Genomic DNA, 13,069 nt, shown 5'->3' with positions numbered 1-13,069 from the left:
AAGGATAAGGCCAGTGTTACAATTCCCTACATTAGTTTGGTTGGATGTCAAAATTGCAGTGCAGTCTTCAGGAATCTACACGTCCGTGGACAGCACATGTGTGTGTCCGTGAATAATGTATTTGTGCACCACCAGAGCAATCGAAAAACCATAAAAGGGCTTTTACACTTGGTTTTAGGTCAGCGATCCGGTGGCAGCTGAGTTCAGCTTGAACACCCAAATGTACCTCCTCTCCAAGAAGAGTCTCTGGTTGTCTGACGGATCGATGGGATTTGGGCAAGAAAGTGATGTTGCCTTTGCAGAAGGTATTCGTTTCACAAATGAGACATCTGCTCTGTTTGCCATGGCATCTGCTCTGCTTTGCTTTATTGGGATCATGTTGGAGAGGGGAAATTATCACGTCTGGTATGCTTTTGAGAATATTACTGGGTCTTTGCCACTTTGGCAGGGATGGCATAGGGCCACTGAAATTGGATGTATGTTACTGGATGGTTTTTCTTCTGGGGAAATTAATCTCTATTTCACTTACCTAAATGACTTTGGGAACAAATCTAGGTTTTTTTCTTGAATCTTCTTTCAAGTCGCATAGACTCAAATTCTGCAGCTACTTGAGGCTGTAAATGCCTCCTGGGTGAAAGTTATATCTGTCCTGCTCAGTGGCGTGTTCCTGGCACCTAGTAAAATGCGTAACATGCATGGTGGGAGTTCAGTAATAGTTGTGAAATAGATGATTGACTACCAGGGGATTTCCGCAAACTCTCCTTCAAAATCAAATAAAGCCAAGTCAGCTTTTTATCAATATTTTCTTTTTTATATACTTTATTAGTCTGCACCCTGCCAAGTAACTTATTTATATGAAGCGGACTTTAAACCACAGTGGAATTATGAATATTAAATTATAGGCCAAGCCTTGACTGAGCATGTGAGGGTCAATAAATCTGCAGTCATTTGTGGTCCAGTCCCCAAAAGTGGTCTCACCTGAGGCCTGGGAGTGGGTGACATCCTGAAGGTCTTCCAACATTTGATGGCAGATTAGGAAAAGAAGGAAGTACTCCCTAGGGGCATCATTGTCACCATGGTATGCCGTGTCACGTGGACGCGCCTTACCGCGTAACAGAAATGACCCTTCCACATCTCTGTTTCAGGTGACATCATTTATGGGCGTGTCATGGTAGATCCTGTCCAGAATCTGGGTGACTCCTTTTACTGCAGCATTGAGAAGGTTTTCCTGTGCACTGGAGCCGACGGCTATGTTCCCAAATACAGTCCCACGAATGCAGAATACGGCTGCTTAGCTGACTCTCCTTCACTCTTATACAGATTTAAAATTGTGGTAAGTGCTTTGACCCAAACAATGAATTAGACAGATGATCAAAGTTCAATGTTTTTGTCTGGTATTTAAAAACAATAGCATCTTTTCAAATGAAACGAAATGGTGACATTTTATGGTAATCTGTACTTGCACAAACCTAAAGAAACCATTCTGTACTTGCAAAAGTTGGCATTATCTACAGGACTGCTCATTTTCTTTTATTGCTTAAAGGACAAAGCTCAGCCAGAGACACAAGCCACCAGTTTTGGAAATGTCCTGTTTAATGCCAAGCTAGCAGCAGATGACCCTGAAGCTATTCTCTTAGTGAATCAGCCTGGATCCGATGGCTTTAAAGTCGACTCAACACCACTCTTTCAGGTGGGCCAGTAATAAGCTACTTACACTAGCTCTGTGAGCATATGCAAATTACTTAATAGTGGGATGATCCAGTGTCTTCTATTAAAGGGCAGTGATTGTAATATTGCGTAAGTAATAGTAACACTGAATAAGGTAATGTAGGTAAACAACACAGGACCATAGTGAGCACGTGGTGAGCATTCTGTAAAACCTAGCTATTACTATTTTTATTAGTGCATTCATATTATTTTAAGTCTACGGGTAATGAAGATCCTTATTCAGCCCAAAATATAAATCTAAGTCTGATGTTTCGAAACCCTGCTTTTCTTATTCAAAACTTCCTTCCTGTTGACTTTTCATGACCATCTTTATTAGAGTGATCTTGTATGAACTGCTGGATTCAGAAAAAGAAGCAGGCACAGCTCATAAATCTCCACTCTCAAAGACTTTATAAATCAAGACAGAATATGCTAACTGAGTGACAGACGGTAGAAGGAGACACAGGCGACCATAACCCTGAGCAGACAAATGAGACAAGATTCAGAGATGTGTTCCCACTGTGAATCCTTGGGGGAGCAAGTACACCTTTTAGGAAATTTCCTGAAAATTGTCCACACAGGATGGGCTGCAGACACGATATCTGTATTCATCCTAAAGAAGGAATCTTAAGGAAGCATATTTGTTACTCTGAATAATTTTTTAAAATTATTTTCACTGTTAATTCTCAAAGCATTAGACCCTTCTAAATCCTGAAGGCTTCAGAGAGCCATCAGAAATTCCCTTCTTTTCAGAGGCCCTAGAAAAAGCAGAAAAACGGACCCCTTCTATGGTCTTATATGTAAATATGCAGCCAGACGTACTGAAAGAGAGTCCTGAGGGTCAGAAGATCTGAGTTCTAGTCTTGCCTTGGCCACAAGCTAGTTGAGTGACATTGGCAAGTTACATAACTGCTGTGCATCCTTCTTTACCCATTTTTTAGATGAATAATTTAAAACCGTGTGACAGCTCTGACATTCTATGGCAAGTCACAGATTACCAAATATTTACCGGCACACACTCCCTCAAGAGCTGCACAAAATATTTTGGAGTGTTTTGCACAAAGCCTTGCACATAGTACCCACGCAAAAATATGAAGTGTATCAATTCTGCAGACTAAAGTAAATTATCAGTTATTGTCTCTGCCGCTAATTTCTCTTGCAGGAGTCGTGAATTAGGTCGGTGTGGTATTTAATTTTCTTTTTCTTTTTTCTTTTTTTTTAAGATTTTATTTATTTATTTGAGAGAGAGAATGAGATAGAGAGAGCATGAGAGGGGGGAGGGTCAGAGGGAGAAGCAGACTCCCCGCTGAGCAGGGAGCCCGATGCGGGACTCGATCCCAGGACTCAAGGATCATGACCTGAGCCGAAGGCAGTTGCTTAACCAACTGAGCCACCCAGGCGCCCGGTATTTAATTTTCTAACAGAGTTGCGTTTCCTAGGTCGCCCTGGGCCGGGAATGGTACATACACACGATCTACACAGTAAGATCAAAAGACAACGCCAATCGAGGCATTGGCAAAAGAAGCACCGAGTACCAGCACCACTCCTTAGTGAGTCCGGGGAAGCCCCTGGCGATGAGCCAGGGCCGGAAGAAGAGGGAGATCAGGAGCCCACCCCCGCTGGCCTGGGAAATAGGTGCTGACAACAACCGGGGAACAAACATCCAGCACATTGCCCTGCAGCGCCCCAACAGGAAGCAGAGCCCCCAGGGCCGAGTTCCTCCCGACGGCGTCCTCCCCCGCGAGCTCAACCGGCCCAGCTCCGACGACATCAGCCTGGTCACCGTGGTCGGAGGCACCGCGGTGGGATTACTCGCCGTCTGCCTCGCTGCCATCGCAGTGATGATGTGCAGGAACAAGAAGGGCGCCAGGAGGAAGGGCGCTCTGAAGGGCTCAGGCAGCAGCAAGCCCGTGACGCCCCCGCAGAGCCACCACGGCGACAGCTCAGAGGTTTGAGGGGCGCAGGTGGGATTCAGCCTTTGCCTCAAGTGCCTCGGAAAGACGGTAGGAACCCAAATGCTTCTGTCAACGGCCGAGAATTGGGGACTTCTGTTCCGGAGCTGCTCAGAGGGCCTGACTGTACTCATGAACTTGGATTTGAATTCTGTCTACTCTTTTCATGCATCAGAGAACACATGCAGACCACAGACCAGGCCTTTCCTCTGGCCCAGGAGGCAGCAACAATGTATTCACGTGTACACACAGCCATCAGTGGGCTTCTCATTTTAGGCATTTTTCTCTACACAGTGGAGACAAATCTATTCAAAGGTGCTGCAGACTTTCTCAGAAGTTTAAGAGGAGTCTATTATTGCTATATGAGTATGAATCTTGAAGGTGCAATTATCACATGGTTTACTCATTGTGTAACAGTTTATTACTAGAAAGGTTTTAATGGGCAGTCTGCAAGAATGATAAACACACTGTTTATTATGACAGGTTTTCGAATAGGTGAAGACAGCATGGAATTACGACCAGGGGTGGCTCAGCCCATCATTCACCTTTTCTACTACTACGTGGGAGGGAGTGGAAGGAAAGATAGAGGGAAGGAACTCACTAGCTTGGATTTGAATTGTTTCTCATCCTCGTCAGAGCCTCCTTATTTTATTTGCTTATTTAACTTTAAATTAAACCAAAGAATATGTTAAGTCTGGAAGAGATTGTCGAAGAAAGACTTTCCTGTTACATAGTGAGAAATAGTCGAGTTCTTGCGTGATAGTGTACCTTATTGGTGCTCAACACTTGTGGGAAATGAGAGGGTTGGTGGCGTTTTGATGATGAAGAAATGCTATAGAGATAGATTCACATTTATAAGACAATGTTCTCTAAGAACTGAGCCTAGATATTTGCAGTATTGAACCCATCAATGATAATGAGAAATATCATTACAGGTGGTGGAGGGAGAAAGTGGTATTTATTAATATCATGTGTTTAACCAAAGTGCCTCTTCTACATACTTTATGGAATTAAAGAACATTCTGACAGATGATACATGAGGTTAACCCTCAGAGTAGCATAACCACACAACCAATGTCCAGAACTTAAATTGGCCATAGGACATTTTATTAGCCTTCTAATCAGCCTCTGGTTCTAAAAATGGGAACCTCTGCAACTGTCATTCCAGAGATGGCCTTGGAGGTTGCCATCTTCTTTGATCCAGGAGGAAAGCAGCATTCTTTGACATCTCCAGTTCAGTGAGCTGATGCAGTGAGGTCCCTCTCAGTATCTGAAAAAATAACGTGTAACGCTGCTTACAGTGTTAAAAATCAAGAAACTTAGTGAGCTTGCTTGGCAAGGCTCCCGTCGCCTTTCTGAAAAAAATATACTCTCACCAAATGGCAGAAATTTTGGTTGGAAAGCGAAGGAAAATGTCAGTAGTCTAATGACCAATCTTCCAAAAGCTAGTGAATGTATTTCAAGCAAAAATTAGGGTCAGGAGAAAAAGAACTGTACGTAAGGGCTAACTAACCCTCAAGTGTTGCCTGAAATCTTTTTACTTGCGTTCCTAGCCTGGCCACACTGGACATCCTAGTGGAATGGATCTTATCTGGTGTCCGTGGGCACCAGCCATCTCTTTACTGAAAAAAAGGAATATACACTGGTGCTGAGAGAGAGGTGAAAAGTGTCTAATGCTCGCCTCTCTTCTTTTGGGCAGCTCTGCACTTCACATTCAAAGTCTTTCAAAGAATATGGTAGACTGGAGTCTCCTTTCATTGGGGAATTTACAGATATCACCTATAATTCAAAGGTCCCTCGAAGGACTTATATAAAGTACTGTATAGCCCAGGAGTTCATTTGTCAAACATTGATGCTTTCATAATTATCCCCTTTTCTTTTGCTTTGCCTTCTGGCAGATGCTTTGCTACTTTTTCAGCTACCTCATAACTTGTCTAGGTATGAGCATGAGTTAAGTCGCTTCAAATAGTGTGTGGACTTTTCATGACTTAGCAATGGGTTCAATTCACTTAGGCTGTTAGAGCAAGTACTCGCGATTGACTTCATGTTCCTTTAGTAGTTTGGATGCTTCAGAGCCTGACTCTTGTGCAATCTTGATCATCTCTGTCACTGAATATAGTAATCAGTGAAGCATCATTACAACAAGTCTGTTTGGAGCCTTTGGGCCACACTGGTTTTATATCAAATTTCACTCTACAATTAGTTTTTCTAATGAGACTGGCATATATGAATTGGAGGGCTTATAAAATACAGAACATGTCTATCCTTTCCTAACAAAGAAGAGTTTCTTCCTCTCTGCCCATTCCTTCTCTCTTTCTCTCCCTTTCTCTCCTCTTCCTTTCCTTCCTCCCCTTGAAAACAGAGTCTGTGGGAAATAGGCAGATATAGGTTTCTTAAGTATAAAGTGCTTGAATTTCGGCATCATTCTCTTTATCTATTTATTTAATGTGTGATTTTACATACATTAATCATAAAAAAACTCTCTAGTGGAAAAAAGAATCAGGGAAAAATGCTTTATTGTTCAATAAAACAGACGCTTTTCCCTAATATTTTGTTTTTAGACATTTATGCTGGTATTATCAGAACAATTACATAAAATAACTTCCCATAGACAATGGGATGTAAGCTATAATAACTCCTTAGATACCCAGTAGCTTCTGATGCTAATTAAAACTATATAATTGAAATTGTATTGCAGAGTAAACTCAAAGCACAAAAATATATATGGAGCCTTAGCAGCTCTCCCAGCGTATGAACTATGAAACATTACAATACGTAATTACGTTTTAATGATCGTTTTATTTCTTCCAATTCATTCCCTCTGTTAACATTTACTAAATGCTCACCTAGGACTAGCCACTTTGAGAGATTACATAGAAACCAAGATGTCCTGCCTGGTCTCGGGCAGGTTATAATCAAATGAGGCTCTTCCTTTAGACAAGAGTGATCAACGTTTGCATTAGGTTCTGCCCTGGACCAAGAACAAGCCAGGCATGTCTGTGAACCACAACTTAAAACTCTCTCCAGAGCACCGACAGTGGAGTCTACTCTTTTTCATCTAAAAGAACCCCACGTTATGGATCATTGTGATCACAGATCTAAGGCAAATTATTTCAGATCAATAATTTAAATGGAATTGCCTTCACAAATCTACACAGAAAGGGTATATTACAGGGATGTGGGTAGCCTGGCATATTCTTTTCCTCTTAATGGAAGACAGGCCCACTTTATTCCAAGAATGGGATATAGCACATAAATTCTTGTTCCCTTCCATTCACATCCCCAACAGCTCCTGAAGTGCACCCTCCCACAAGCATCCACAGTGTTTGAACAGTATGAGTGAAGGTCAACTAGAATTCCTCTGCCATGCTACTGCATAGCATTTGTGATATGAAGGACCAACTCTAGGCTCAGGATGAAGGGATTTAGTTCTATAAGCAGCAAACAACTTCTTTATCAAGTCATCATACCTCTTAAGTCTTTTCCAGGGTACCAACTCCAAGGTCAGCTTTGAAAATGGAAATGGACCTGCGTGAAAATCACGGAGCCTCTCCTCGTGTAAATCGGTGCTAAGGGTTAAAATAGTCCTAGATTGAGAAACGATAAAGTAGCAATAACAGCAAAATATAATGACATTTAGATCTTTAAAGTTGGAAATTTGATTTCTGCTACTATTTTGAAAATATCTACTTAGTTTTGACTTAGAAACCAATTTAGCCCTTTAAAAGAAAAAGAAAAAAGAATTTTTAAAGATGCAAGTGTTTTACAAATTTGAAATTTACATAATTGTATTCATTTGAAAACAAGGGAGCTATGATTCTTTGAAACTCTTTCGTTTCTTCTAGACAGGAGAGCAATAACAAAAGGAAGAAGACAGGCGTCTTTACTAACTGTAGGGCAAATGATCAATAGGGCTTAAGTGTTCAATCAGTCCGATGGCCATGGCTTAGAAATGTGTAACTTGGCAGAGAATTAGAAATACGACTATTATCTGGCATGCACACAGGCACGTGTGCATATAAAAACAACCAAAGATCTCATTTCTAGAAAAAGATGACCCTAAATACAGTTTTAACTGAAATGGTACATGTGGAGATTTTCAAGAAGGTCAACAGAATGGTCATTTGTGTAAACATACTGTCGTGGGATTTTCTTTGACATTATAATGTTCAAAGGTTACTATGTTTCCTTAAGATTTTTCTTAGAATGGATTCCAGTGTTGCCTGGTAATGACATAAAAATTTTCAGAAAATACTATCAATAGGTTCAAAGTTTCCCTCACTGTCTATTTCTCCTTGTTGCCATATCCTTTGACGTTAAAAATGAAAGACTGAGATTTTGGTAGTTATTTTGCTTTTAATAAGAGATTCTAAAATAGAAGTGCATGGTATTTTCCTACAGTTTTCCCTGGAAAGATTATACAGAAACTTTATAGATAAAAGAAAGCTCAAGAGAGAACTGAAGTTGATAAAACAAACTATACTAATGTGAGCCTCTCTCGAATTTAATTTTATCAGGAAAACAAATCAGAATATTGAATTGGCAGACTTAAACAGTTTTGCTGTCTTCCTTATCTTTCAAGTACATTTGTTACCTTTTCCTGATATCTGTTTGTATGTTGTTTTTTTTTTTTTAGTACTGTGTTTTACTTAAGAGCAACAACATCCAGAAGAAAAAACCAAAACCAAAGCCCTGCTGTAGCAATGACGTCTTCTTCTACTTTCCTTCCTTCCTTCCTCCCTCCCTCCCTTTCTTCCTTCCTTGGTTCCTCTCTGGCACAGACTAGGGTTTTTTCTTCCTCTGAGATTTGTTTATCATTCTTCCAGCAATGCTTCCCTTCTAGTTTGGAAACCATTGCCATTTTCACTACGTAATTAGCATTCTCATTCATCTGAAAGCTAGTAAGTGAGCCCAGCACTTGGGCAGTGTCCCTTCTTTATCAAATGTTAAGGCTTTTAGATGATGGAGAGAAGAACTCCCTTCAAAAGATCAAAAACATCATATTGAATAATGTGATGACAATCTGTGCTTTGATTTTCTCTCAATGAAGGTTCAACACTGACATTTAAGACACACACACAAAATCCCTTTAAAGGTTTAACTGAGCAAAAATAAAAGGCCAGAGATCACATATATGAAGTTGTTTTGCATGATTGAATACTTTGCAATGAAATAAATGGCAAAATAAAAAAAAAACTGTTAAAATGTTAACAGCATTGAAGTGTTTTAAACTGTAATTATTAAATGCACAATGTTCCTTTCACTATGAGCCAGATGTTGCCTACGCTGATTGCATGATTCCTTGAATACTCTAAGTGAATCTCTACTACAGATATTTATTTTTCCAAAGTTTGGATCGTCCGTTCGTGTAAGAATTGTCAGTATTGTGCCTTAGAAAAGAAGAAAGAAAAGAGAGAACTGTGAATTTTTAAGAACTAACACATTAATAATAAAGAGCACTGTAATACAAATCGCTTAAAATATAGACAAGCAATTACTGGTAAAAATAAAAGATAATCTCTGTAAGGGCCCAAATTAAGCCCATTACAAAAAGAAGTACAAAGCCTAGTCTCTTTCTGTGGTTTCAGGAATTCAAGTTTTTGGCAAGGTATTTTTTAAGCCCATTTGTCTCTAAAAGAAAACTTCAGCCTGGACAAGGAGTTGTGTGTTTGATAATTGTATTAAGTTCCTGCTTCCTTCCCCAAAGCCCTCCAAAACAGTAAATTTATATTTATCTAGCCACTGAGTGACATATCTGTGTGTAATGGAATTATTTGCAGAGCTTAATGGCCTTTGTGATTTTCCCATGGGAATTCTTCAAAAACGAACAGGGTCTAGTTTTTATCGTTGTTGTTTATTTACTGGGGTACTTCATGTTTGCTGGCTATTGAAGCTTATCCCTGGGAAACCAATTATGCCAATAATTTGGAGCCATTCAGTCTTCCATCCGTGTCTAAAATAATTCTTGCTGCCACTTGTGTTGCGTAACTACCACTGTTTTCCTTCGAAATATATCACGTTTAATATAAATAAAGCCCATGTAAATGTAAATATGTTAACGTGGTCGAGTTTTTGTGGTTCCTTCTGCAACTTTGATTTACGCTAAAATCCAAGAATTCGTGTAGTCTGCAATGAGTGTCTGTTATTTTCATTCTGGGTCTGAAGCCTAAGCTCCTGCAGGCTTCCAGAATGGGACCTGTGCTCCCAGGACCTCTCTGATGCCGGTGGCAAAATATTGTGGCTCCTCGCCAGGATCTACCTGCAGGATCTTAGTGCTTACTGGCCAGTTGTAGCAGGTGCCAACACAGGCCTGCCAGGGGCAATGTATACTTAAAGGAAACCATATATTTAGGTGAGTAGCTTTGTCCCAGGGTGTCTAGACCCTACTAGACCTTACTACAGATATGAATCCTACTAATCAGGATGAATCCACTGATCGGATCCATTGCTGGGGAGCTTCCCTGACAAGGTAGACCAGTCACCTTTAAGCAAACTTCACTCAAGTCAGTAATCATATGATTTATTATATGGTCAGATTTTTAGTAGGTGGCCACCACTATTTAACACCAGAAGGAAAGGTAAGGACAGCCTCTTATAGCTGTTGAAGGATAATCCCAAGAAAAGGGCCAAATGCACAAGAGAAGGTAGAGTGGAGGGTTGGGGGAGGAAATGGCCGTGTTATAGCAGAAATCTGTGATCAGCTACAGAAATGAGGGGCTCGATCCATCTTCATTACAGAAGAAAAGAAAAGAGCCTGTGTGCTAGGAAATTTCCAAGCTGCTACAGAGAAAGCCTGGCCTTCAGGAAGTTAGGGAAAGGGACCAAGGAAGGGAAGATTCATGATCCAGCCACATCTGGGTATTAACTGGGAGATAAGATCTCCCTGTCATAAAGTCACAGTCACCCCAGAGGCACCCAATTTAAGGGAAAACTCCCCAAATCAGAATGAGTGAAGGTAGACCTGACTAAGGCGGGGGGCGCGGGGAAATCATCAGGAACAGAGTTGGGCCCATCTGAGCCCACAAAGTACTGATTCCCCCGCACACACCGAGCAGCCAGGCCAGGAAGCTGCTGCAGAGGAAGATTGACAGCAATTTTTGAAAATCCTACTCCTAACAGACTGCAAAGCATTTCAAGATGCTGAGATCTCATCCTAGAAATTTAAATGTGACTAATTGTAAAGTGGTTAAAGGTGGTAGAGAAGGTTATGGGACAGAGTAAGACTATCCAAAGGAAGTTGAGGCAGGTCAAAGATGATGCAGGGTACTCACCAGGGGGAGAACATTTGGAGAAGGGCGTATGCAAAAAGAGGTACAAATATTTCCCCAGGATTTCCTCAGAGTTGAAACCATTCAGAAGACGATGAGTCTGAAACATAGGCTGCATTACAACATACGGTGGTTGTGGCCTGACGGTTCTGCAGGAGCCCCATCCCCCTGCACACTTCACCACCACTTGGCTTGAATTCTAAAGAGACCACTAAATCAAGAGGCACTGGGGATACTCAGGTGTCATCAGAGAAGGCCTCAAAGGCAGTGGCCCGATTCAGAGAAGTTTTGTTTATAATTTACAAACATACGATTTTCTGTGGGTATGACCTACACAGTATATTATCTTCAGAGACACTTTATGCACATTAAAACAGGTGCCTGCCCTGAGCTGCCTGGGTGGCTCAGTCGGTTGAGCGTCCGACTCTTGGTTTCAGCTCAGGTCAGGATCTCAGAATCATGAGATCGAGCCCCACATCAGGCTTCTCACTCAGCACGGAGTGTGCTGGAAATTCTCTCCCTTGCCCTCTGCACCTCTCCTCATTCTCTCTCTCTCCCTCTCTCTCATTCTCTCTCAAATAAATAAATAAATAAATAAATAAATAAATCTTTAAAACAACAACAACAGGTATCTGCTCTGTGTAGGTGAATTAGAGAGAAGTACTTTCTCTATGGAGATGAGAACCCCAGGTTCATGACTTGGTATTTTTTAAATGTAAATTTTATTATTATTCAGATATGACAAGGCCAAAGGATCAAAAAAACAATTGCCATTGAAAAGAAAGCTTAGTATGCTCACAGATTCCAAAGGGAGCTGACCTATTACACCAGAGGGGCCACACACAAGGATGCACCAGGGTCAGTCATGAGGCAGAGGAAACAAGGGAAAGTGTGCGCAAGAGACTTTCTTGTAGTTTCCATGGGCAGAAACAGCCAAGGCGGGGTAAACAGGTGGAGGATTAGCCAATCTGAGTAATTTCAATGGGGTCTAGGGCATAGGGCTCTCCCTAGTCGGCTGGTACCTGGCCCTTGGGGGATTGGGCAGTTGGATAGTAGGCCAGAGAGTGGGAGGCAGATAAAGATGGCAGTTAGGGGTAGGGGCTCTGGATTGTTTAGTCTGCCTATGAAAGGCACAAATCTCTAGGAATTGGCTAGCTTGTTTTGAATCTTAGGGGCAGAGTTAAAGTAAACTCTGGAAGAAGAGCTGGGATCTTTTATCTGGAGCCCAGGGTATTTAATTATACCCAAAATCAGAGCAGTGAGAACAAAGACTTTGAAAACCAGTCAGGTTTTGTGTAAGGGAAGTCCTGACAGGAAGAAAAAGGGGTAAAAGCCTACCTATTCTAGTATCAAGGGATTGTGGGAAAGACAGGCTGAGAGAGAGAGGGAGAGGCTGGGAGGCTGGGAAGCTGATTGGGGGGAGGGGAGGCAGGGATTACAGCAAGAGCGAAGGGGGATCTTGCCCCTTCCCTACCATTTCCCATTTAAGACTTTGGAAAGAGATCACCTCTCCAGGGATCCCTGTTCCAAGGTCAGGCACAGCCAAATACACCTTGAGACCAGTGGGTACGATACCATTGTATTGGCCCAGCGTCTAAAGGGCAATCAAAGCCGGGGACACCTGGGGACTTCGGACCCTGCCTGGGCACTCCGATCAATGCCACACCATACCTGCTGCTAAAACAGGAAAAGCACCAGCAGAGGTCATTTGTGCTGGCTTAAATCTTTTTGGGGATTACTGTGATCCAAGCCTGCATCTAAAGAGACCGGATGCTTCCCTCCCTCTAAGAGGTTGTCTGCTATTTCCTCTGCCTGGCCCTTCCAGCTACCACCCCCCTAAAAGAAAAACAAACCTCACCCTATCACCCTAATTCTGGGAGCTGGAGGGGGGGCTAGTGGGGGTGACGACTGTGTTTTGAATATCGTCTTTAGCAGTCACATTCCAGGAGAGCTGTGACCTTCCCTGATTCTTCTATGCCATTCACCCCCCAAAATACTTCCCTTCAAAGGAGATTTCTTTAGTCAGCCCTTAGTAACTGATGTAATCAATGACCTATTGCAATCCTGAAGAATTAATGAGGCTTAATGCAGGAGGGATGTAGTAATTTGAATCTCTCAGAGAGCTTTCAAACCACATCTGCA

At 41.8% G+C, this 13,069-nt stretch overlaps 1 protein-coding gene across 1 annotated transcript in view; it reads left to right on the top strand.

The window, feature by feature from the left end:
* FREM2 (FRAS1 related extracellular matrix 2) overlaps window positions 1-9,705 on the top strand; it is a 163,185-nt gene extending 153,480 nt beyond the window's left edge. Inside the window, exons 21-24 of the mRNA XM_032403116.1 lie at window positions 179-305; window positions 1,146-1,333; window positions 1,544-1,690; window positions 3,147-9,705. Coding sequence (XP_032259007.1) covers window positions 179-305; window positions 1,146-1,333; window positions 1,544-1,690; window positions 3,147-3,662 — 978 coding nt within the window. The 3' untranslated portion in view covers window positions 3,663-9,705. The remainder of the gene's footprint in view (window positions 1-178; window positions 306-1,145; window positions 1,334-1,543; window positions 1,691-3,146) is intronic.
* Window positions 9,706-13,069: the final 3,364 nt, after the last annotated feature.

This window comes from Phoca vitulina, unplaced genomic scaffold, assembly GCF_004348235.1.
Source record: "Phoca vitulina isolate PV1807 unplaced genomic scaffold, GSC_HSeal_1.0 scaffold5, whole genome shotgun sequence".
NCBI classification, from domain to species: domain Eukaryota; kingdom Metazoa; phylum Chordata; class Mammalia; order Carnivora; family Phocidae; genus Phoca; species Phoca vitulina.
This window is presented reverse-complemented; position numbering and strand designations above follow the sequence as displayed.